This window comes from Orcinus orca, chromosome 6 (assembly GCF_937001465.1).
Source record: "Orcinus orca chromosome 6, mOrcOrc1.1, whole genome shotgun sequence".
NCBI classification, from domain to species: Eukaryota; Metazoa; Chordata; class Mammalia; order Artiodactyla; family Delphinidae; genus Orcinus; species Orcinus orca.
Window position 1 is genome coordinate 106,750,796 of NC_064564.1, and position 25,296 is coordinate 106,776,091.

The 25,296-nt window shown below is 47.4% G+C and overlaps 1 protein-coding gene across 8 annotated transcripts in view; it reads right to left on the minus strand.

Moving 5' to 3' along the window:
- Positions 1-25,296, minus strand: part of CDK5RAP2 (CDK5 regulatory subunit associated protein 2) — a 178,167-nt gene that overhangs the window by 35,768 nt on the left and 117,103 nt on the right. For 7 of the 8 annotated variants that reach the window (XM_033427340.2, XM_033427339.2, XM_033427335.2 and 4 more), the window contains 5 exons: positions 24,627-25,059; positions 14,035-14,245; positions 10,106-10,234; positions 5,124-5,700; positions 2,323-2,555 (listed from right to left, as the gene is read on the minus strand). In XM_033427340.2, the coding sequence (XP_033283231.1) occupies positions 2,323-2,555; positions 5,124-5,700; positions 10,106-10,234; positions 14,035-14,245; positions 24,627-25,059 (1,583 nt within the window). The remainder of the gene's footprint in view (positions 1-2,322; positions 2,556-5,123; positions 5,701-10,105; positions 10,235-14,034; positions 14,246-24,626; positions 25,060-25,296) is intronic. The other variant, XM_033427336.2, reaches the window with a different exon arrangement.

Consider the following 25,296-nt stretch of genomic DNA (forward strand, 5'->3'; position numbering starts at 1 on the left):
TTATCATAGCCCCAAACTGGAAACGAACTAAATATCCATCTAATGGGGAATGGTTAATTATGGTACATTCATACAAAAGAATGCTCTGCAGCCACTAAAACCTACAACGTAGATTAACATTTATTATCTATAATTGAACAAAGGGAGAGGTTGCAAAGCGTCCTACTTCCACCAAAAATACACATATGTAGAAAAAAGGTCTGGAGAGTATACACTCCAGGGTGTTCATGTTTTGCTGTATAAATGATAAAATTATGGGAGTATTCGCTCATCTGCTATCCCACAATAAACATGTACCGTTCTGTATTAATAAAAAAAAAAAAGGGCTACATTTCAATTTTTTAAGAACTCATGCTACGCAACTACCTCAAATATAAAATTACTTTATGGTAAGCTCATTTCATAATTCAGGAGCCAGACTCTTCAGATGGCATCCCAGAAAGACCCACCTCTGTTACATTTTATTCTCTAAGAAAAAGAGCTGCTGTAGTGAGGCTCCTCAGACTTTTATGCCTTTTGTAGAAGAGAATTAAGTTCTGTGTTTGTGTTGTCTGCTAAGCCCGAAATGCTTCTGCTTCCAGACCCATAGGAAACAAGAAGTGAGATCTCCTTGGGTCTGTCAAGGTAAATAACTAAAAAATAAATCAAGGGGAGGCGGGTGGATGAGGGAGGGAGGGCATCTGGTGCCAGAGGCAGTCTCTCTCAGCCTCCCACTCCCAGGTGGAGGGCCTGTAGGAAGAAAAGAGACAGATGGAAAATGCCTCGGGCCGGGAAGACACAGCTCTCTCTTGAGGACCCACTTATCCCTCCAATAATAAAATGGAAACTAGCTTATTTGGGAAACCTTAGCCAGAATAAAAGTAGATTTCTTAAAGCTGGAAAAAGTCAAGTGCTCCTGTGTCAGAGGTCCCGGGAGCTGGTACTAGAAAATCAGCCTGCGACGCACCTAAGCGGCTGGGCCCTTCTTAAAAATGGAGGAAAAACATTCCCTGAGCCCAGAAGGCCAAACTACCCCCACGTTCTATCTTGGCATCACACTGAACACACGTGGACCCTCGTGACCCATCTGTGTGGATGTATGAAGGCACGAAGACTGAGGTCAAATCCAGGTTCTGCCATGTCAGTTGTGACTTTGAGCAACTGACCTCCCTCTGTTAAGTTCCAAGTTCCTCACATAAATCAAGTTGTTCTGAGGATGAAGCCCCCAGGCTCACAAGTACAGATGCGAGTAAGCACTCAGGACTCCAGGGCCATGCACCGAGCCACGCACTCTGCCAAGGTCTCACGTCCATGATTTAACTTGACCCTCATGACGCACAAAGGAAAGGCTTTGATGCTGAGCAGAGAGCGGTCATGACCTGACTTACACTTTGTAAAGGCCACTCTGGCTACAGTGAAAACGGACCGCTGTGGGACAAGGGTGGAAGCACAGAGGCCAGAGGAGAGGACTGCAACCACCCAGGCGAGGTGACGGCAGCCAGCTGGAGCCGTGGCGGCAGGGAGGGGGAAACCCGCTCAGATCTGGAACCGGCGCCGATGGCAGGGCTTCAAAGGGGCAGCCAGTGGGGTGGGCGGGAGTACTGACTCCGAACAGTGTCCTCTTAGGAGCCAAGGGAGGACGAGATTCCCCAAGGGAGAAGGAGCAACCGCAACCACTCTCAGAGGGTTGGGAAAGATTATCAGTAATGTGTGTGTGTGTGTGTGCGCGCGCATATGTATGTGTGTGTCTACCTAGAGAGAAAAAGAGAATGAGAGAGCAAACATGGCAAAACGGATGAAGCTGGATGAAGGTATAAGGGAGATCTCTGTTGAGATCTCAAAAAAATGCAAATTATTATTTTTTAATTGTAATGCGATAACATCTATTCAAGTACCTAGCATGCAGCAAAGGTTTTCTTTCATCCTTTCTCTGACCACCTCTGACCCTTGAATATGCTGTTAACCAATGAAAGTTTGGGTTTTCTTATTTGTTTGTTTTGTTTGTTGCTGCCAATATTTAAAATCCATAAGTCTTTACCTGCCAAACCCCGGGTTCCATCTTCTCTTGAAAATTTGGAGGAACTGGCAACCATGTGGCCACGCCTCACCAGCCTGGCCCCCGAGGCCCCTCCACTGGACCCCAGGTTTGGAACACTGCAGACTGCCAACCACGCGGAAGTGGCCACCAGGAGGAAGCAGCGGCCATTGGGGCTCTGCCATCATCTCATCAGGGCAGAGGGGTGGAAGGAGAGGCCAAGGAGTCCGTTCCTCCTGGGGCCCTCCAAGAAGTCCTGGATCAATTCCTGATGGGTCTTAAGACCCGCAGTCCCTCGCCCCACTTACCCTTGAGAAACAGATTTTCCAACTGCCTCAGCAGCTCCGCGCACTGACTCAGCTGCTCCTGGAAACCCTCGGCCACACGGCAACCCACGTCGCTGGCCTGCAGCAGCTCCTCAAAGGCCTTGATCATGGCGTTCATGTGCCGACGATAAACGACACAGATGCCGTGGCTGTCCTTAATCTGCTGTCGTTGAAGGGAGAGCTCCCTGGCTTGGGCCTGAACTAACGAATCATATCTGATAAAAGGAGGGAAAAGAAAATGCTTGGACCGTTTTAGAATTGAATTTCCACGACTTTAACACTAATTGGAGAAATGACAGAGCACAATTTTGAAAAGCCTGCAGCTATGCAAGTATCTATACTTTCAGAAAAATTGCAACTGTACAAGGTCACTCCTCCTTCGATTTCAAAACAGCCAACAAATGCTGGAACAAAGGTTGCTCTGCAATATTTTTAACCTTACGAAGCCCCCAATTAAAGTACAGATTGGCAAGGACTCAGGAGAACAATTAGTTTCCACTCACTCTTCAAAAATACTAGTCCGAATTGTAGAAACGAGTGCTCCAAGGGTCAGGGGACCCAGCACAAATTCTCACAAAGGACAGAAAAGAAACTGTAAGGCAGGAAAACAAAAACAGGACCCTCTCCTCTCACGTGAAAGGTCAGAGGATAATCATAATCCTAACTCCCATTTACGGAGGGTCTACGACCTGTCAGCCACTGAATCAAGTGTTTTTCTTATAAGTTATCTGTTCCTCTCAATCTCGCAACAACTGTATGAACACCCCGTTTACAGGAGAGGAAACGGACTCTTGGACATGGCAGGTTGGTTAAACAGTGAAGACATCTCACTCAAACACAGCTCTGCCTTCAAAGCCCAACTCTGTTATCTGCAGTGAGGGGGATGGACCTAGAGTCTGTCATACAGAGTGAAGTAAGTCAGAAAGAGAAAATCAAATACCGTATGCTAACACATATATATGGAATCTAAAAAAAAAAAATGGTTCTCACGAACCTAGGGGCAGGACAGGAATAAAGACGCAGACGTAGAGGATGGACCTGAGGACACGGGGAGGGGCAAGGGTAAGCTGGGACGAAGTGAGAGAGTGGCATGGACATATATACACTACCAAATGTAAAACAGATAGCTAGTGGGAAGCAGCCGCATAGCACAGGGAGATCAGCTCGGTGCTTTGTGACCACCTAGAGGGGTGGGATAGGGAGGGTGGGAGGGAGACGCAAGAGGGTGGGGATATGGGGATATATGTATACATACAGCTGATTCACTTTGTTATACAGCAGTGACTAACACAACACTGTAAAGCAATTATACTCCAATAAAGGTGTTAAAAAAAAAAAAAAGCCCAACTCTGTCCATACAACACCGCCTCCTGATGCCACATCCGTCCTTCCCTATGTGAGCCCACAAGTATTAGTCGGCAGTGAGAAAAACGCAAGTTCAGGAAAGCGTGGCTCTATCTTCCTTACCAACTGTGGGCGCAGGAAGCTGGCCACAGAGTGGCTTGCCAGAGACCCTGACCCTTCCGTTCGCCGTGTTCCCTGTTCCCTGAAACAATGATTGGCGACCACCTTCAACCCCACGTAAGCACAGAGAGATCACGTGACAGCAGCACTGCAGGTGGGGCCGGTTTAATGGACGAGAAAGAGCCCAAGCATCAGCACAGGGTACCGTGGACCGGACCAGCTGGCTCTGCGAACCCTCCCAGGCCACCTTCTCAGTCACGGCAGCCTCTCTGGGGCCCCGTTTCCTCACCTACAAACACACAGTTTAAGAACACCTCATTCTGGGCTTCCCTGGTGGCACAGTGGTTGAGAGTCCGCCTGCCGATGCAGGGGACACGGGTTCGTGCCCTGGTCCGGGAAGATCCCACGTGCTGCGGAGCGGCTGGGCCCGTGAGCCATGGCCGCTGAGCCTGCGCGTCTGGAGCCTGTGCTCCACAACGGGAGAGGCCACAGCAGTGAGAGGCCCGCGTACCGCAAAAAAAAAAAAAAAACAACACCTTGTTCTCAGGTGACTGTGAGGGTTAAGTAAGAAAAATGCCTAACCAGGGGTCTGACCCAACTGCCTCTCACTAAATACCAGCTGCCTTCAACCACACGGTCTGGGAGGTCTTGAAACATGCACTCTGGCTCCTGACAATTCAAAACAATGTGTTTGTCTCAAATTAGTGTCCAGTGAAGGTCAGCTTTACAAATGATCCCATGTTTGTCGAATTTCGTGAAGCAAAACTGTATATATCTATGCCCGTAAAACGTATCTTCGTGGCCTGAGGATTCTTCTCTTTCAACAAAGGCTTATTTCTCTAAGATGACCTTAAAGGGTAAAGATGTGGCCAGTATTTACTTTCCTCCCACCGTGCCTAGGACATCAGTTTCAGCACCGCCCTCTCCACGCCGAACCCCTCCACCTCACCACCCCCCTGTCAGCACAGTAAAAGCCATTAACAGGGTCAGGGGTAAACACTGCCATTCGGCAAACTTACTATAACTCACCAAGTGACTGGTATAAAACCTTTAACCCCAAGTCCCCAACCTGAGGAGGGCAAAACCTGCTTGGCCAGTTTCAGAAGACACAGACTAGTATGTGCACAGTCACTGTGCCTTGTGGCCTCACATGTCACTTCCCCGCAGGCGTAGCTGCCTTAACGGTGCCTTCAAGCCTTCCCCAGCACACACCGGACCCCCATCACAGGGCAGCGTTCCCTTTTAGCTCGGGGGCGCCCATCTAGTGGCAAGTTGGGGAACTGCAGGCTTAAACGTGGGAGAAGACAGGTGGGACGTACCTTGAGGGTGAGAGATCTCTGAACTTATTCTGCAGGTTATGGATTTCACCGGAAAGTTCCATGTTCAAATTCTGCTCCTTCTGCAGCTCATATTCCTGGTCCACCAGCTGCAGTCTGAGACTCTCCAGCGCCCTGCTGTCAATCATCTCTGGGGCCAGCGGGTGGAGGATTTTCATGTGTTTCACATAACGTACTTGGTGCAAACTTGAAAAGGTCATTTCTTCTTCGTCGGTACTGCCCTTGGACTTGTTCAAGCCGTCCTGGGCCCCTTCTCTCCCACACAAAACTGTGATGATGGCCTCACTGAACTGGGAGTGCTTTTGAAGCTGCATTATGAAGTTCCGGTAGACCTCGAGCTCGGTTTCCAAGTCACAGATTTTCCGTTTTAAGGTTTCTTTATCATTTGAGGTATCGCTGTTCTCCAGCTGATCGGTCTCAACCACACTGACTTTAGCGGAAAACTGACTCTTAGGACTCAAGTATGTAGCTACGGAAGTGGAATCTGGAAAGTCTTCAGAAGGATTCTCTTCGCATGGTGGAAAGATGGCAAGGTCATCAGGCTGGTAAATTTCGGAGTCTGAAAATCAAAACACATTTATGTCGGTGTCTCCATCTCCACTGCTGAAATCCATCCCCTCGGTCCTTCCTCACAGCCACCGCCAAGCAGAAACCACTGCGGGAGCCTCCCACCAACCCCTCTGGCTCTTGGCCTTCCCTCTCAATCCGTCCTCTTCCTCAGAGCGACTGTTCTAAAAAGTGAATTCAACGACGATAACCACCAACACCCCACTAAATCGAAACTTCTTCTCACAGCATCTGAGACCCTGCTTGATCTACTTCCAGGCAACCCCTGGCACCACCGACGGAGAGTCTCTACTAAATTAACCATAATTCCCTGCACACACCAGGCTGCTCATGCCTCCATGCTTTTGCATGTGCTGTTCCCCCTGCCTGTAATACACCTGGCTCCCTCCTTAACTCCTCCTCAGTGAACTCTTCATCCCTCAACACCTAGATCTGATTTTCTCCCCTCTGCAAGCCCATCTTCAAGCTATGCAAAACAGTCACTCCCCTCTGTGCTTCCACAGTGCCTCATACACAACACCCGAGACAGACGTACCATGTGCTCGGTGCTAGCATATGACTGGCAATTGGCTTATTCATTTATTTACACAGCACTTAGTTACTTGGGTTCCTCTCTCCCTCCCTGGACTGCAAGTTCCTTCCCAGCAGGGACTGGCCTTACATCTTCACATTCTCAGTGCCTTGTTCAGTACCCAGCCCAGACCTGGTGTAAATGAAGGGCTGAAAAAATACTGGGGAATGAGTGAAGGAACATCAAAACCCAGTAATTCTAAAATCCACAGCAGATGAGAGTCGTCCTCTCATTTCCACATCGACGTGTTTCCGGGGATGCCATGATGTCCCCTGTAGCAGGCTGTTCCACTGACTCACAATCCTACCAGGAAACATCTCCTTACAGCTAGTTTAAATCCCCAGGTGTGTGGCCGAACTCCTGTGGGAGGCAGAATGGTACTGCAGAAAGAATACGCAGCTTTGAAGCCAAAGAGAAGAGGGCGCATACCCAGCTTTGCTACTTGCTGGCTGCACAGCGTTAGGCAAGTAACTCACTGCCCAGAGCCTCAGTTTCCCCAAAGAGATGTCTTATGTGCTTGTTGTGAGGTTTCAAGGTCGGGCCTGAGTCTAGAGCTTCTATCCTTAACCACATACCACAATGCCTGCTGTCCAGGGAAAGCTCAGCTCAATACAAGGAGTGGTTTGAATACTTAAGAAGCAGCAGAATATAGTAGAAAAACCCATCTCTGAAATCCAGTGGATCTGGTTTCAAGCTCTGGCTCTAGCTGCGTGACCTTAGGCAAGTGACTTAGCCTCTCTGAGCCTCAGGAGCTTCATTTGCAAAATGGAGAGAACATCAATTACCGCGAAGCCTAAGGCTTCTGTTTTGTTTTCAGGATCAAATGGGACAATACCCGCAAAAAGGCTAACAGTGTCTGGCACACAGCAGCGAAGGAGACCAACTAACACGAATATCCTTTGCTTCCCTGAAGGTGTTCAAAGATGGAAGAGGACGCCTATCACAGGAGGCTCACGAGCAAAGGCTTGTGGACTTGGGGAAACACTGCCAGGGCGGCAATGTGGGTTGGATGAGTTGACCTAGGAGACCTCTCAGAAGGAAAGGCACCTACAAACCCCTGTCAGGCTGCACATTCCAATTTCTGGGTTCTGCGGCTGCTCCTCGTGGCTCTAAGCCCATCCTTGTCTCTCTGCTCATGATGCAAATACCATAAAATACACTTTTTCATTTTAGAAAGCTGCTGCTACGTGACCTCAAGGAAGCACTCCTGATAGAGCATTTTTAGTGCACAAAATTTGTTAGAAAAACTCATCTCTTGAGGTCCTTTAGGGTGGAGACCACGTCATTCACCTGTTTCTCCAGTGTCTGGCGTGGGACCTGGAGCAGAGAAGGTACCCAGTAAGGCCTGCTGGCTGAACAAGTGTAAGAGACACAGAGGGAGAAATCTCAACAAGGCTTTTTTCCAGTGAATCACACTCCAAGATAAGGAAATATCTTTGCTATAACAACCTCACGATAATGGAATTTCACGGCAAGAAGTGATGTTCACGCATGGGAATAAAGATCAGTTTTGATGACTTTCGTTAAGTAATCATGAGGCAAAGACAAATGTAAGCCCTGTACACGTGTCCTTTTGTGACACAGACTGTTTAGACACACACACATGCACGCGCACGCGCACACACACACACACGCACACCCCCTCATCGTGAATGGGAGGTTCATCCTCACGTCCACACTTAGACCTCTACTTTAAACTCTGCTCCTTAAACACACTCAGACACTTGACACTCGTAATTTTGACTTGAGAAGCGTCCCTAACCAACAGCAATTTGTGACTTTGCAGAGGCAAGGATCTGACTCCTAGGCTCCCAGGCCAGTATATGGCAAGTCTCACAGCTCACATCAGCATGGCGATGCGGCTTTGCATTCTCCGCTCCACAGCCCTCAATAAAGGTCCAAAGGAGGACTTTTTCATTAAAAAAAATCACTGCATAGAGAGTGTGAGAGATGGAGGATTATAAGCCGTAGTGTACAGTGTGAACCTGCAGGTGTATCAAGGCGTCAGGACACATAGCTATGTGCTGGGACCTGGCCCAGGCACCCAGCTCCTCACCTATGCTGTCCACTTGATCGTCACAACAACCCTGTGAGGCATCACTCATAACCCCATTTTACAAAAGAGGAAATTGAGGTTTAGAGACAAGCACTTGCCCAAGGTTCAGGGCAAGTAAGCAGCTGTCCAAGCCTGGTGGTCCAACCGTCTGAATACTGCCTCCTGATATATCCCTCCTGCAACTGGGGTCCCCGTCCCAGGGGGGCATAACAAGGAAAGACAGTCCTCAACCCTTGATGTGAAGGCCAGTAATGACTGTGGCGCCCCCTTCATCCATTTCTCCAGTTTCTGTCCAGGAGCTACTGAGCAAGAGCCAGCAGTGAAGCCAGCACAGGCAGTACCAGCCTCGTGGAGGGCAGTCACTGAGCAAAGTCGCTACGAGACCAAGACGTGGCGGGCTGATGGGAATGTTCAGGAAGGCCTTCCCTGGAAAGTGACGCTTAAGCAGAGACCAGAAGGATGAGGCATCAGCTGGGCAACAGTTAAAGGGAGGAAATCGGGCTTCCCTGGTGGCGCAGTGGTTGAGAGTCCGCCTGCCGATGCAGGGGACGCAGGTTCGTGCCCCGGTCCTGGAAGATTCCACATGCCGCAGAGAGGCTGGGCCCGTGAGCCATGGCCGCTGGGCCTGCAAGTCCAGAGCCTGTGCTCCGCAATGGGAGAGGCCACAACAGGGAGAGGCCCGCATACCGCAAAAAATTAAAAAATAAATAAAAAAAAAATAAAGGGAGGAAATTCAGGAGGAGGCAAAAGCACAGTAAGAAGAAGGAAAAAAGGTCACTAACGATGGGGATTTGAGAGGAAAGGGGAAGCTGCCAGTCAGTGGAGAAGCCTCTAGTAACCGACTAGCCACAAACGAGGAATCAGAAACTGTCCCCAGGGCCATTCATTTACATACAGGAAACAGAGCCGCTGGGGACCTTCCCACAATTCAGCTAAGGGCACTTGATTATCTGGGGGAGCGGCTTCCTCCTCAAAGCCCGGAACACGCGGAGGCCTGTGACCACGCATTCGGTGTACTGACTGCAGGCCTTGGGAAGCATACGCCATTGGGAACAGCTCAGTATTTCCCCAGAGACTGTCCTTCCCCACGGTCACCCCATGACAAATTTAGGATCCTGAAGACAATGATTTCTTACAGAGTGAATCAGGGCCGCCTTAATGGTGATTTTTTTTTTTTTTTAAATTAAGAGGGGAAAAAAGAATCTAAGGTAAAAGAAAAAATGTTAAGCATCTGTTCGTGGTTGACTGGGGATCATGAATATTGTTATTATTCTTTGTGCTTATTTGTATGCCTGCGATACTTCATAATTCTAAGAAGGATACAGCTTGCCTGGGGCCTTGCCCATGTCTCTGACCCACCTGACAAACCCCCAAACCAGGTGTCAGCTCAGGCTTGCCCCTCGTCCACCCCACCCCCGGGCAGCGGGAGGCCAACCGTGCACACCTAACAACAGCCAGCACTGCAGGGATGCTGAGGACGGCCGGCTGAGGGCGAGGCCCCTGAGGGCAGGCCCTGAGTCCTCTGAGGCTGAACCACCAGAGCCCAGCCCACTGCCTGGTAGAAAAGTGTCAGACAAATGGACTATAAGCTCCGACACCCTACTATACCTTGACTCTCAAAACCCTCAGCCTCCTCAAGTGTTACATGGGAACAGTGACCACGCCCTAGGATGGCTGTTGCAGGGCTTAGTAATAATTTTTGTATAAAACACCCCAAATGGTGCCCGACACAAAGTAGCTGTTCAAGAGGCCAGGGGGGGGAATTCTGACCGGTCTCGCAGCTGGCCTGCTGATCCCTGTCCCTTTCCTTGTCTCTCCAGACACACAGCGTGGCTTTGAGTCCTTCTTGCTCTCCCAGGCTGTCCTGGTCCTGGTAGGCTGCTCCCACGAGGGGCTGGGCTACAGGCATCCACAAAGAGAAAGAAAACCAGATAAAACCACAGGCCTGAAACTTAGCCAAGCAACTAAGAAGAACACAAAGATACAACAGGGAAAATAAAAACACTGGGGAGGCAAAATGCAATTCATAAGATAAAATTAATCTATCGAGCTGCCATAACAGGACATAAAAAGCATAAATATACTGCAGCTTGTCTGAAACGGTTTAAGTCCAGGCTCTTCTAAAACCATGAGTGAGAAAATGAATTCTATAGACTCATGCCCGCTTTTCCCAAGAAGAGGGGCCTCCGGGGCCTTCCAGGCAGCTGCAGAAGTAGCCCCTGGCTGAGGCACCCCAGGGTCTCAGCAAGAAATCAAAACATTGTTAAGCACAAATGGCAAGCCCTGGGCAAGGTGCCAGGGCCCCTGTGCGGCTCAGCCACCTTTGCCGCGGTCCCCGCCCCAGGAGACAGGGAGCCCTCAGAAGGCGGAGACTGCATCTTCTTCCTCTCTCTCCCCTACACCCTGTGCGTGAGGCCAGGAACACAGCAGGCGCTCGGGGAACATTCACTGCATGAGTGAATGGGTGCCTGGATGGGTAGATGGATGGATGAAGGACGCTGGGAAAGGAAGGAGGGAGGGAAGAGCAATCCTACCAAAGCCCAACTTATCTTAAAACCTCAACTGTGGTAAACCCAAAAGAGAACCTAAGATTAAACAGAAAATACCTCTGGCTACGCGGCTCATCGTAAAAGCCATACGCACGGTATCATATACTAGGCTCCCAGAAACAGCAGAGGAAAAGTAAAGGCTCTGAAATCAGGCAGGTTGGTTCCGATCCGGGCTGGGATGTCGGCAACAGTGTGACCGTAGCCGAGTCCCTTTATCTCTGAAACTGCTGCCTCAACGATCAAACGGGAATAATTAGCGTCCCTGCCTCAGGGGACTGTCAGGAGATTCGACAAGATCACGTACGTAAAGCGGACAGCGGGGCTCAGCAAGTAACGGGCACTCATTTTATTTTACCACCACGGGCAGGCCGAGGCCCCCAGGCACCTCCCAGGCCTGAACCGCTCTGAAAACCCCCCGCTCGGACGCAATCGTCCACCCGTCTCCAACCCTTCCTCAGCAAACACTGCTTCTCCTGCAACCTCCCCAGGAGTGGATGCTTCTCTCCCTTGTACTATGGGCCTGGAAATGTATGAGCACCTCTGCTCTTCAAGGACACTTCCAGACCATTCTCTCTCTTCCCTAAAAACTCCGGCTTCACAGCTCATGCTGTGAGACTACACCACTGACAACACCTGCCTTCCTGCAGACACCCACCGTCCCGATTCATGGAATCCCTCGAGATTCATGGCCACCGTGGCCCCCGACTGCCCTGCTCCTCTCCACCCCTCTATGGCAACCCCCCCCCCCCCCCCGCCGAGTTGCCTATTCTTGTATCCAATTTCTCTCCTCCATTCTCTCCGGAACCCACGCCAGTAGCCCTGCCCGCTCCATGGAAACAGCGCCCTTCAAGGTCCCCAAAGGACTCCCCCAACGCTAAATCCCAAGGCCAAGCCCCAGTCCTTGACTTACTTGTCTCACTAGCATATCCGACATAGCTAATCTGCTCCCCACTCGGCTTCGGGAGGCCATGCTCCCTGGGCCGCCCACCCCACTGGCTGTTCCTTCTCAGGCCCAGGCTCGGTTCCCAGACCTACCTCCTTTGTCTCCAAGCCTCAGAGCTTCAAATACCGCAACATGCTGACCTGGGCCCAGACCTCTCCTCCAACAGGCATCTCAAGAGTTCCAAACCAGACCCCTGAGGCCCTCCGAGCCTGGCTCTCCTCAATCCTTCCACCTCAGGGTATGACATCCTTCCCATGGTTCACATTAAAAGTGATCCTTTAGGACTTCCCTGGTGGCTCAGTTGTTAAGAATCCGCCTGCCAATGCAGGGGACACAGGTTCGAGCCCTGGTCCGGGAAGATCCCACATGCCATGGAGCAACAAAGCCCATGCGCCACAACTACTGAGCCCGCGTGCCACAGCTACTGAAGCCCACACGCCTCGAGCCTGTGCTCCGCAGCAAGAGAAGCCACCGCAATGAGAAGCCCGTGCACTGCAACGAAGAGGTGCCCCTGCTCGCTGCAACTAGAGCAAGCCCACACGCAGCAACGAAGACCCAAAGTGCAGCCAAAATTAAATAAATAAATGAATAAATAAATAAAATTATTTTTTTAAAAAAAGTGATCCTTTAAAGCAGAGGCCTGCCTACTTTTCTTCAAAAGCCAAATAACGAATATTTGAGACTGCAAGCCCCGGGGTCTCCATCACAACTACTCAACCCTGCATCACAGCGCAAAGGCCATCACAGACAACGCGCAAATGAATGCAGGGGGCCGTACTCCCATAAAACTTTACAAAAACCCACAGCGAGCCTGGTCCACAGGACACAGTTTGCCAATCCCTGCTTTAAAGCATAAGTCAGATCACGTGACTCCGCTGCTCAAAACCCTCTGGCCGTTTCCAACCTTACCCGGAGTAAAAGACAAAGCCCTAGACTGCCTATGGGCCTAGCGGGTCTACCACCACCCTGACCCCTTCTCCTCCTGGTTCCGCCAGAATATCGCCTCATCGGGGAGGCGCTCTCTACGACTCCACGTACCTTAGCAAACCCGACCCCCGCTCCACGTTACCCGTGTCCTTCACCAGCTTTATCTCCCTCCACAGCACCGATCATTTCACACACGATACATCTGCTCACGGCTTACTGTCTTCCTACCCCTGTGATATACAAGCTGGACACAGACTCGGTCTCTTTTGTTCACTATCTCCCCAGTGCCTGGCACACAGGAGGACCTGATACATCCTTTCCGAATAAATACATAAAAGACCACTGTTGCCGTTCTTGTTATTGCATGCTGTTGTCATTCGCTTAGAGCAGAAGTTCAAAATCAGGAGTCAAGGGCTTCCCTGGTGGCGCAGTGGTTGAGAGTCCGCCTGCCGATGCAGGGGACGCGGGTTCGTGTCCCGGTCCGGGAAGATCCCACATGCCGCGGAGCGGCTGGGCCCGTGAGCCATGGCCGCTGAGCCTGCGCGTCCGGAGCCTGTGCTCCGCAACGGGACAGGCCACAACAGTGAGAGGCCCGTGTACCGCAAAAAAAAAAAAAAAAAAATCAAGAGAAGGGCTCTTGTGGATTCACGAGCGCTCTAAAGATGATGGACGGTGCTCCACGCATGAGAAGGCCCTCAGCCTCCCCCAGACTCTCAAAGGGGCAACATCTCTTAAGCACCACTGTCTCGGGCTAGAGGATCCCACTGATGTGCTCCCTCCAAGGCTAGGAGTCTCACCCTGATGCTCTGTAACCCCAAGGCTCTCTACTTGGGGCGCTCCCAGGAGAGCAAAGACAGCAGATTCCAAGTGAGTAGGGAGGCAGGTCACTTCTAGAAGCCATAAGGTCAGTAGGGTTTAGAATGAGTGCCGAAGAACCCGAACAACTGCGGCCTGGCCATCCAGAGAACCCTGCAAAGAGGACTGAGGCCTCCACAGATGGAGCCCCCAGACAACTGCAAGTGAAGGGGGCAGTGACCTCACAGGACTGGGAGCACGACCAGTCCCCCTCTGTCCCCTCTGGAATAAAATGAAAGCAACAAATGAGCTTTCCTTACCGTGTTCCCTCGATTGTATATTTGTCAAGAGTCAAGATTAGTCACTGCAATTCATGAAATTTATACGCAAACGTATTGCAATTCCAAACAACGCAGCTGACGTTTCTGGCCATCCTGTCACGCCGTTCATCTTCTCGCAGAGGATACAGTTTCCTTGGTGCTTACCTTTCAGGAGCGCTTTTTCTGGTGCTGGCCTCCCCTCCATCACTGCTTCAGCCAGAATTAACTTCTGGTGACGTTGCTTGTTGTGAATTTTAAACTCCTTCAGCTCCCCCTGCTGCTGGGCCACCACCTCCTGGGGGGCAGGGAGCTGGCACACACCCCCTAGTGGCCGCGATGCTTTTATCAGGATGGGCAAGCGGGACTTCTTCACGTCCTGAAAGTACACCCAGGGAGACAATGAATACACTTCCTCTGGTCGCACAGTCAACACGCTCGTGCCAACCTTATAAACAGGACTCAAAGTGCCTGTCCAGATAACGGCACCTCCGTTTATCCCCCAGCCTGCAGAGCTGTGTCTTGGCAGGTCCCTCCTCTGACTGACAAGTGCCAAGCTGTTCCTCCCTGACACCCTCTTAAGCCCGGCCGTGTCTCTCTGAACGTTCCAGATGCTCCCTACACGGCAGTCCTTTTCCCCACACAACCTTCTGGGAAACGTTTTCTAGCTCCTTACCTATTTCCTCACTTCCCACCCTCTCCTAAGCCTAAGTCAATCTGCCTCTCACCCCGCCAGGCCACCAGAACCACCCCTTACTCAGTTGTTCGGGGGCCACTAGGTGCCTAGTCCCATGGCTATTTCTCAGGCCCAGAGCTCCGAACCTGCCCAACCTACACATTTCTGACGGCCCACCAGCCCTCCCAAGTCAACTGAAAGCTGGGCTCCTTCATTCTATCACCCCAGGCCTGCATCCCACAGCTCCAGCACTCAGACGACCTCTGTCTCGGGGAATCAGACCACCCTCCACTTGCTGCACAGACAAAAACTGGAGCCATTTTTAAAATCCCCTGAGGGAACCTGCACCAGCCTCTTAGACAGCCTCATCCACCAGAGGGCAGACAGCAGAAGCAAGAAGAACTACAAGAGGAAAAGGCAGAGGGCTATGTACCAGATGAAGGAACAAGATAAAACCCCAGAAAAACAACTAAATGAAGTGGAGATAGGCAACCTTCCAGAAAAAGAATTCAGAACAATGATAGTGAAGATGATCCAGGACCTTGGAAAAAGAATGGAGGCAAAGATGGAGAAGAGGCAAGAAATGTTTAACAAAGACCTAGAAGAATTAAAGAACAAACAAACAGAGATGAGCAATACAGTAATTGAAATGAAACCACACTAGAAGAAATCAATAGCAGAATAACTGAGGCAGAAGAATGAATAAGTGACCTGGAAGACAGAATGGTGGAATTCACTGCTGCGGAACAGAATAAAGAAAAAAGAATGATAAGAAATGAAGACAGCTTAAGAGACCTCTGGGACAACATTAAACGCAACAACATTCACATTATAGGGGTCCCCGAAGGAGAAGAGAGAAAGGACCCAGGAAAATACTTGCAGAGATTATAATCAAAAACTTCCCTAACATGGAAAAGGAAATAGCCACTCAAGTCCAGGAAGCGCAGCAAGTCCCATACAGGATAAACCCAAGGAGAAACACGCTGCGACACACAGTAATGAAACTGGCAAAAATTAAAGACAAAGAAAAATTATTGAAAGCAGCAAGGGAAAAACGACAAATAACATACAAGGGAACTCCCATAATGTTAACAGCTGATTTCTCAGCAGAAACTCTACAAGTCAGAAGGGAGTGGCATGATATACTTAGAGTGATGAAAGGGAAGAACCTACAACCAAGATTACTCTACCCGGCAAGGATCTCATTCAGATTTGATGGAGAAATCAAAAGCTTTACAGACAAGCAAAAGCTAAGAGAATTCAGCACCGCCAAACCAGCTCTACAACAAATGCTAAAGAAACTTCTCAAAGTGGGAAACACAAGAGAAGAAAAGGACCTACAAAAACAAACTCCAAACAATTAAGAAAAGGGTCACAGGAACATACATATTGATAATTACCTTGAACGTGAATGGATTAAATGTTCCAACCAAAAGACACAGGCTTGCTGAATGGATACAAAAACAAGACCCATCTATATGCTGTCTACAAGAGACCCACTTCAGACCTAGGGATACATACAGACTGAAAGTGAGGGGATGGAAAAAGATATTCCATGCCAATAGAAATCAAAAGAAAGCTGGAGTAGCAATACTCATAACAGATAAAATAGACTTTAAAATAAAGAATGTTACAAGAGACAAGGAAGGACACTACATAAAGATCAGAGGATCAATCCAAGAAGAAGATATCACAATTATAAATATATATGCAACCAACATAGGAGCACCTCAATACATAAGGCAACTGCTAACAGCTATAAAAGAGGAAATCGACAGTAACACAGTAATAGTGGGGGACTTTAACACCTCATTTACACCAATGGACAGATCATCCAAAATGAAAATAAATAAGGAAACAGAAGCTTTAAATGACACAATAGACCAGATAGATTTAATTGATTTTTATAGGACATTCCATCCAGAAACAGCAGATTATACTTTCTTCTCAAGTGTGCATGGAACATTCTCCAGGATAGATCACATCTTGGGTCACAAATCAAGCCACAGCAAATTTAAGAAAACTGAAGTCATATTGAGCATCTTTTCTGATCACAACGCTATGAGATTAGAAATGAATTACAGGGAAAAAAACGTAAAACACACAAACACATGGAGGCTAAACAATACATTACTAAATAACCAAGAGATCACTGAATAAATCAAAGAAGAAATCAAAAAATACCTAGAGGCAAATGACAATGAAAACACGATGATCCAAAACCTATGGGATGCAGCAAAAGCAGTTCTAAGAGGGAAGTTTATAGCTACACAAGCCTACCTCAAGAAACAAGAAAACTCTCAAATAAACAATCTAACCTTACACCTAAAGGAACTAGAGAAAGAAGAACAAACAAAACCCAAAGTTAGCAGAAGGAAAGAAATCATAAAAATCAGAGCAGAAATAAATGAAATAGAAACAAAGAAAACAATAGCAAGGATCAAGAAAACTAAAAGCTGGTTCTTTGAGAAGATAAACAAAATTGATAAACCATTAGCCAGACGCATCAAGAAAAAGAGGGAAGGACTCAAATCAATAAAATTAGAAATGAAAAAGGAGAAGTTACAACAGACACTGCAGAAATACAAAGCATCCTAAGAGACTACTGTAAAAAGCAACTCTATGCCAATAAAATGGACAACCTGGAAGAAATGGACAAATTCTTAGAAAGGTATAACCTTCCAAGACTGAACCAGGAAGAAATAGAAAATATGAACAGACCAATCACAAGTAATGAAATTGAAACTGTGATTAAAAATCTTCCAACAAACAAAAGTCCAGGATCAGATGGCTTCACAGGTGAATTCTATCAAACATTTAGAGAGGAGCTAACACCCATCCTTCTCAAACTCTTCCAAAAAACTGCAGAGGGAGGAACACTCCCAAACTCATTCTATGAGGCCACCATCACCCTGATACCAAAACCAGACAAAGATACTACAAAAAAAGAAAATTACAGACCAATATCACTGATGAATACAGATGCAAAAATCCTCAACAAAATACTAGCAAACAGAATCCAACAACACATTAAAAGGATCATACACCATGATCAAGTGGGATTTATCCCAAGGACGCAAGGATTCTTCAATATACATAAATCAATCAATGTGATAAACCATATTAACAAACTGAAGAAGAAAAACCATATGATCATCTCAATAGATGAAGAAAAAGCTTTTGACAAAATTCAACACCCATTTATGATAGAAACTCTCCAGAAACTGGGCATAGAGGGAACCTACCTCAACCGAATAAAGGCCATATACAACAAACCCACAGCAAACATCATTCTCAATGGTGAAAAACTGAAAGCATTTCCTCTAAGATCAGGAACAAGACAAGGATGTCCACCCTCACCATATTTATTCAACATAGTTGTGGACATCCTAGCCACGGCAATCAGAGAAGAAAAAGAAATAAAAGGAATAAAGTTGGAAAAGAAGAAGTAAAACTGTCACTGTTTGCAGATGACATGATACTATACATAGAGAATCCTAAAGATGCCACCAGAAAACTACTAGAACTAATCAATGAATTTGGTAAAGTTGCAGGATACAAAATTAAGGCACAGAAATCTCATGCATTCCTATACACTAATGATGAAAAATCTGAAAGAGAAATTAAGGAAACACTCCCATTTACCACTGCAACAAAAAGAATAAAATACCTAGGAATAAACCTACCTAGGGAGACAAAAGACCTGTATGCAGAAAACTATGAGACACTGATGAAAGAAATTAAAGATGATACCAACTGATGGAGAGATATACCATGTTCTTGGATTGGAAGAATCAACATTGTGAAAATGACTCTAGTACCCAAAGCAATCTACAGATTCAATGCAATCCCTATCAAATTACCAATGGCATTTTTTATGGAACTAGAACAAAAACTCTTAAAATTTGTTTGGAGACACAAAAGACCCCGAATAGTCAAAACAGTCTTGAAGGAAAAAAACAGAGCTGGAGGAATCAGACTCCCTGACTTCAGACTATACTACAAAGCTACAGTACTCAAGACAATATGGTACTGGCATAATAACAGAAACATAGGTCAAAGGAACAAGATAGAAAGCCCAGAGATAAGCCCACGCACCTATGGTCAACTAATCTATGACAAAGGAGGCAAGGATATGCAACGGAGAAAAGACAGTCTCTTCAATAAGTGGGTGCTGGGAAAACTGGACAGCTACATGTAAAAGAATGAAATTAGAACACTCCCTAACACCATACACAAAAATAAGCTCGAAATGGATTAGAGACCTAAATGTAAGACCAGATACTATAAAACTCTTAGAGGAAAACATAGGAAGAACACTCTTTGACATAAATCACAGCAAGATCTTTTTTGATCCACCTCCTAGAGTAATGGAAATAAAAACAAAAATAAACAAATGGACCTAATGAAACTTAAAAGCTTTTGCACAGCAAAGGAAACCATAAACAAGACGAAAAGACAGCCCTCAGAATGGGAGAAAATATTTGCAAATGAAATCAACGGACAAAGGATTAATCTCCAAAATATATGAACAGCTCATGCAGCTCAATATTAAAAAAACAAACAACCCAATCCAAAAATGGGCAGAACACCTAAATAGCCATTTCTCCAAAGAAGACATACAGATGGCAAGAGGCACATGAAAAGCTGCTCAACATCACTAATTATTAGAGAAATGCAAATCAAAACTACAATGAGGTATCACCTCACACCAGTTAGAGTGGCCATCATCAGAAAATCTACAAACAACAAATGCTGGAGAGGGTGTGGAGAAAAGGGAACCCTCTTGCACTGTTGGTGGGAATGTAAATTGTTACAGCCACTCTGGAGAACAGTATGGAGATTCCTTAAAAAACTAAAAATTGAATTACCATATGACCCAGCAATCCCACTACTGGGCATATACCCAGAGAAAACCATAATTCAAAAAGACACATGCACCCCGATGTTCATTGCAGCCCTATTTACAATGGCGAGGTCATGGAAGCAACCTAAATGCCCAACGACAGACGAATGGATAAAGAAGATGTGGTACATATACACAATGGAATATTACTCAGCCATAAAAAGGAACGAAATTGGGTTATTTGTAGAGACGTGGATGGATCTAGAGACTGCCATACAGAGTGAAGTAAGTCAGCAAGAGAAAAACAAGTATCGTATGTCAGCACATACATGTGGAACCTAGAAAAATGGTACAGATGAACCGGTTTGCAGGGCAGAAATTGAGACACAGACGTAGAGAACAAACGTATGGACACCAAGGGGGGAGAGCAGCGGGGGTGATGGGGGTGGGGGGATGATAAGAAATAAAATAAAATAAAATAAAATTCCCTTTATGCACCTCGCCCAATTGCAACACTCACCAGGTTCCACTAACTCCAACTCCCAAAGTATCTATGAATTCTTCTGTCACTTCTCATCCTCCGCGGCCACCCCCCAACTCCAAGATGCTGTAAGCTATCATCCAGGCCACAGAAACAGCCTCCTGAGGTGTCTCCCCACACTCATTCTTGCCCTTTCTAACCCACTTGCCATACTGCACCAAAACAGGCAACACACCCCCGCTCCTGCTTAAAACTATTTTAATTGTTCCCCAGTTCTCGTATGGCCAAGGTCACAGTCTTTACCACAGCCCACATGTTGTGCACTATTACAGCCTGAGTTACTGCCCCTCCCCACCCCCCCAACCTGCAGCCACAGAGACCTCCTATCAGTTCCTCAGAATGCTTTGTTCCTTCCTCCTCAGGACCTTGGCATATGCTATCTCCTCTGCCTAGAATACTTTTTCTTGCCCACCCCCACCTCTCCCACTAATCCCAACACATCCATTAGGACTCAGATGAAATGTGCCTTCCTCAGGAGAACGGGCCTTGATTTCCCTGTTATACACTCACTGCCCCCTCAGAATTCTCCTCAGAAAAAGATTAGGACCATAATAATTAAATGCCTATGCAATTACTTGTTCTTTGTCTATCTTCTGCACCAGGCTATAAGCTTTAGAATTCATGGATTCTGCACTTCTTATTCATACTCTATCCACAGCTTTGAGCACAAGAACTAGTAATATAGTAGGTGCTCAACATCTATTTGTGGAATGAACATACAAATAATAACTTAAGAGGCCTAGGACTTCCCTGGTGGCGCAGTGGTTAAGAATCCGCCTGCCAGTGCAGGGGACACAGGTTCGATCCCTGGTCCGGGAAGATCCCACATGCCGTGGAGCAACTGAGCCCGTGCGCCACAACTACTGAGCCTGAGCTCTAGAGCCTGCAAGCCACAACTACTGAGCCCACGTGCCACAACTACTGAAGTCCGCGTGCCTAGAGCCTGTGCTCTGCAACAAGAGAAGCCACCGCAATGAGAAGCCCGCGCACTGCAATGAAGAGTAGCACCCCCTCGCTGCAACTAGAGAAAGCTTGCCTGCAGCGACAAAGACCCAACGCAGCCATAAATAAATAAATAAACAAACACAAATAACTCAGTTAAAAGATGGGCAAAGGATCTGAAAGACGTTTCTCAAAAGGAGATATACATATGGTCAATAAGCACATGAAAAGATGTTCAAATCATTCATCATCAGGGAAATGCAAATCAAATCATAATGAAATACCACCGCTCCCTACCCATTAGGATGGCTATAATCGAAAAGATAATCACAATTGCTGGTGAGGATGCGGCGGAACTGGAGCGCTCACATGCTGGTGGAAACTTCTGTAAACTAGCTGCAGCCACTTTAGAAAAGAGTCTGGCAGTTCCTCAAACCGTTAGACAGAATTACTACATGACCTAGCAATTCCACTCCTAGATCTATACCCCGGAGAAATAAAAACACAGGTACACACAAAAACTTGTACATGAATGTTCACAGCAACATTATTCATAATATCCGAAAGGCAGCAACTGCCCAAATGTCCATCAACTAATGAATGGATAAATAAAATGTGGTATCCATACAACGGACTATCACTGGGCCATAAAAAGAAATGAACGACGGACACCTGCTACAGCACGAACGAACCTTGAAAACGTTATGCTAAGTGGAAGAAGCCAGTCACCAAAGATCACAGACTACGTGATTCCATTTATTTGAAATATCCAGGGCAGGCAAATCTATAAAGACAGAAAAAAGCTTAGTGGCCGCCTTCAGCTAGGGGTGCGCAGCTGGGGGAAATAGTAAGTGACTGCTAATGGGCTCGGGGCTTCTGCCTGGGATAAGGTTATGTTCTAAAATTGATTGTAGTCGATAACGGTTGGGACCCTGGAAAGGAGGAAATCAGCAAAGCCTCTCAAGAAGCAAAGAAGAAGAAGGAGCCCTTGTTGCACGTTCTAGGATGTCAAATGCTTTCAAGCATGTACTCCCGTAATCCTCGGGTGAACTATGCATTCCCAGAGCTCAGAGGATTACAGAAGTTATTATACCTATTTTCTCCAGATGAAGAACTGAGACGTCAAACAACCAGCCCAGTATCATACAATAAGAAGGCTGAAGAGCTGAGCCTCAGGCTAGCTCTTCAACCTCTACTGCCCAGTTAAGAAAAGTGAGAGCCTTTCTGCCCTGAAATTCCACGCAAGAGGAGAGAACAGGTTCAAGGACAAGAACAGTCTGCGGTGGTGTCAGGGACCACTCGGGAGGAGGTGGACGCCTCATCAAAAAGGGCTGGAAAATAAGTCACTTGCTTGGTCCTCAGACTCCACCAATCTCTATTCTTGGATCCAAATCTGTGTGTCATATGGCAGCAGAGAAGATAGCTGCAAGTGCACAAATGCCAAAGCCAATTTCAGGCTGGAAGGCTGCCGTCAGTCACCCTAACGCCGCTTCCAAAATAACACCACACAAAATGCTACCTTATGGATGCCGAGCAGAATCCCACCTACCACCTTATTAAAGATGGCATCCTGGAACTTCTCACTTGGGGACGGACGGGGGACAGGAATGCACATACCCTGAGCTCCTACCACGGACACGGCCCGAGGCACTCGCCACACATGGCCTCACCGAGCCAGCACGCCAGCCCCGGGTGCCAGGTCACAATGATCCCCTTGGAGCCACTGAAAGTCAGGTGACTGACCCAAGGACTCAGAGCAGGTGAGCGGCGAGGCCCAATGCAATCACAGGTGTATCTGTACAGCCCAGCATCTCGCCCCTGTAACTCAACCAGAAGTATGTCCCGTCTCCCTGTTTCGCCCCTGGGCGGCAAAGATGTTCTTTTTAACAGGATGCCACAGTTCTAGCCTAAGCTCAAGGATTACTGATTCCCTGACTAACCAAAGACCACAAAGAAGACCATTAAATTTTCTTCTACGTTGCATAGACCGGAGGCCAAACTGGTGGTAAGAGAGCTCCTCCCTTCCTGAGAAAGGTGGGGTTACAATATCCCTGTCTGCCTCTAAAACCAGACTCCACTTTACGCCCCTGCTACTCCTCTCAACGGCTGAGTCACTCTGGACAATTTTCTGAGCCTTTCAGAGCTTATATTTCTTCACATGCAAAATGTAGGTAATACCTACCTAACTAATATGCTTGGTGAGAAGATTAACTGTGATGATACATGAATAGAATATCTAGCACAATCCTGGCATATATAGCAGATGCTAAAAAAAATAAACACAGTAGCCTTCCTTTTGAAGATACCAGCAGGAAGATAATTCCAAATGGAAAATTTTTTTCAATATATTTGGGGAAATTAAGTTCATTTGATTATCCAATTTTCCTGAATATAGGATGCTATCTCCCTCATAGATAGCAGGGGGAAAAAAAACACATGCACACACACAACATCTAGTTTTCCTAATACACAGGTACAAACTAAACTAGCTGGGGCAGATGAGAGCATCTCTATTCTAGCCAAATTGCACAAATCTGCATCTCGAGTACTGTTGATATAATGGCAGTGTCTTTTTTTTTTTTTTTTTTTTTTGGTCTCTACTGATATCTTTAGAAAACCCTTTTCTAGAAATTACAGTTTTGGTGCATAATTTAAAACAATCAAAAGCAATTTTGCTAATGATATATCTAACTCTCTTTGGTATGCACAAAAGCGGTAATTTACTGGTCAGAAAATAAACTTAATTCTCCATTCTGATGCTATGAAGCAGTGTGCACAGCTGATTTCTCAGAGACAAAACACCCATCAGAAACAAGGAGACCAGTCGCTGGAGCCCTACCACAAACACGACCTCTCTCCTTCTCTCCCAAGCCGCTCCCATCTCCCTGCTATGGGGCCCCTCAATCCCAACCCCTCCTCCCCAGGAGGGTTTTAGTAAAAGGTCCGATCAAACATTGCCAGGAGAGTCTGGTTTTTCACAATCTGGCATATTTGATGGTATCTGAGGAGAAGCATCTAGAGAAAGGATCTTGACTGAAGCAAAATGCAGGCATTCACCCACCAAAACCAGACCCTACCACTCGGGCCAGCACAGGCTAGACAGGAGCCTGACCCAGGGAAAGGGCACGGCTGTGCAGTCAGGCCTCTCACAGCTGGCTGACCATGGGCACTCGGGACCTGGCTTCCTTACCTTTGCCGGGTGTTGTAAGGATAAGAGAATGGAGACAAAGCCCACAGAACGGTACCTCTAAGACACAAAGTCCATACAAAATAAAACCTAGGTTCTCGTCCCTACCCCTAAAGTCAGGTCATTCCAGTTTTACTGCAACTGGCAAAAGTAAAGGTCCATCAACAGGGGAAAATTATGTAAACTTTGGTACATTCCCCACAGTGGAATTTTAGCAGCCGTTACAAGGAAAGATGTTCCTGATACATAACATGGAACAGTAAGCCACAGACAGATGTACGCACACGACTCTGCTTTAATAATGAAAACACACGGATATCATGAGTTACAGATAAAGAAGAGAGGGCTGGGATGGGGGAGGAGACAGGGAGGGAGGAAATGCTGGTAACACTTTGGGGAAGTTCAGGATGGACACACACCTCCAGGCAGAGGCCAAGATTAAGTACAGGCAGAGAGAGACACCAGACTTTATACACATTTTTAAAAAGCAGTGGGATCGGAGGTGATTTTTAAGTTTTCGGTCTATATTTAGTAAGTAACTAAGTAAGTAATACGTGGGGAAACTTACTTTTTCGGTCCCGCTGGGGAAGGAGAGGGCAGCGGCCTGCCGCCCCGGCATCCCGCACAAGCTCTCCGGCTGAGGCTCGGCGCCGAATACGGTGTCTGTTGGCTTCTCTTCCCAAGGCTCTGTCGTGCCCTCGAGTCTGAATCTGACCGTGTCGCCCTCCACAGCCATGGTCTGCACGGAGGCATCTTTCTGCTCCACCCTGGACGCCTCTGCCGCCTTTGCTAGCTGGGCTCCCGGAGGCCACTCGAGTTCATCACGTGGCTTGGAAGACAAGTTGGCTTGGATGAAATGCCCGAGTTCACCTCTTAGCTGAACGGCCATCTGCCCAAGTGTCTTCTCCGTTTTACCGTCAAGGTGTTCTCCCGAAGCTTCCTGCTCTCTCAAGCATATCTGTTCCAGAAGCAGTTCTCGGAGCACTTTCAGAAGGTCCGGCCTGTTTTTCCAAAAGGGAAGGAAGTGGGAGGACTCAGCTTTCTGCTATGGCCTTGTCACCGACCCACTTTCCTAAGTTTTCCCCATCGATTCTGGCCCAGATTCTGCTGAATTTAAACACAGTGAGCACTTGCCACATGCCAGGACCCAGGTCAACTATGCTATCCAGGTCACCTCAGAACAACCACACCAGGTAGGTACCACATGTCTCCTTCATGGAGGAGAAGGAGAGAACTGA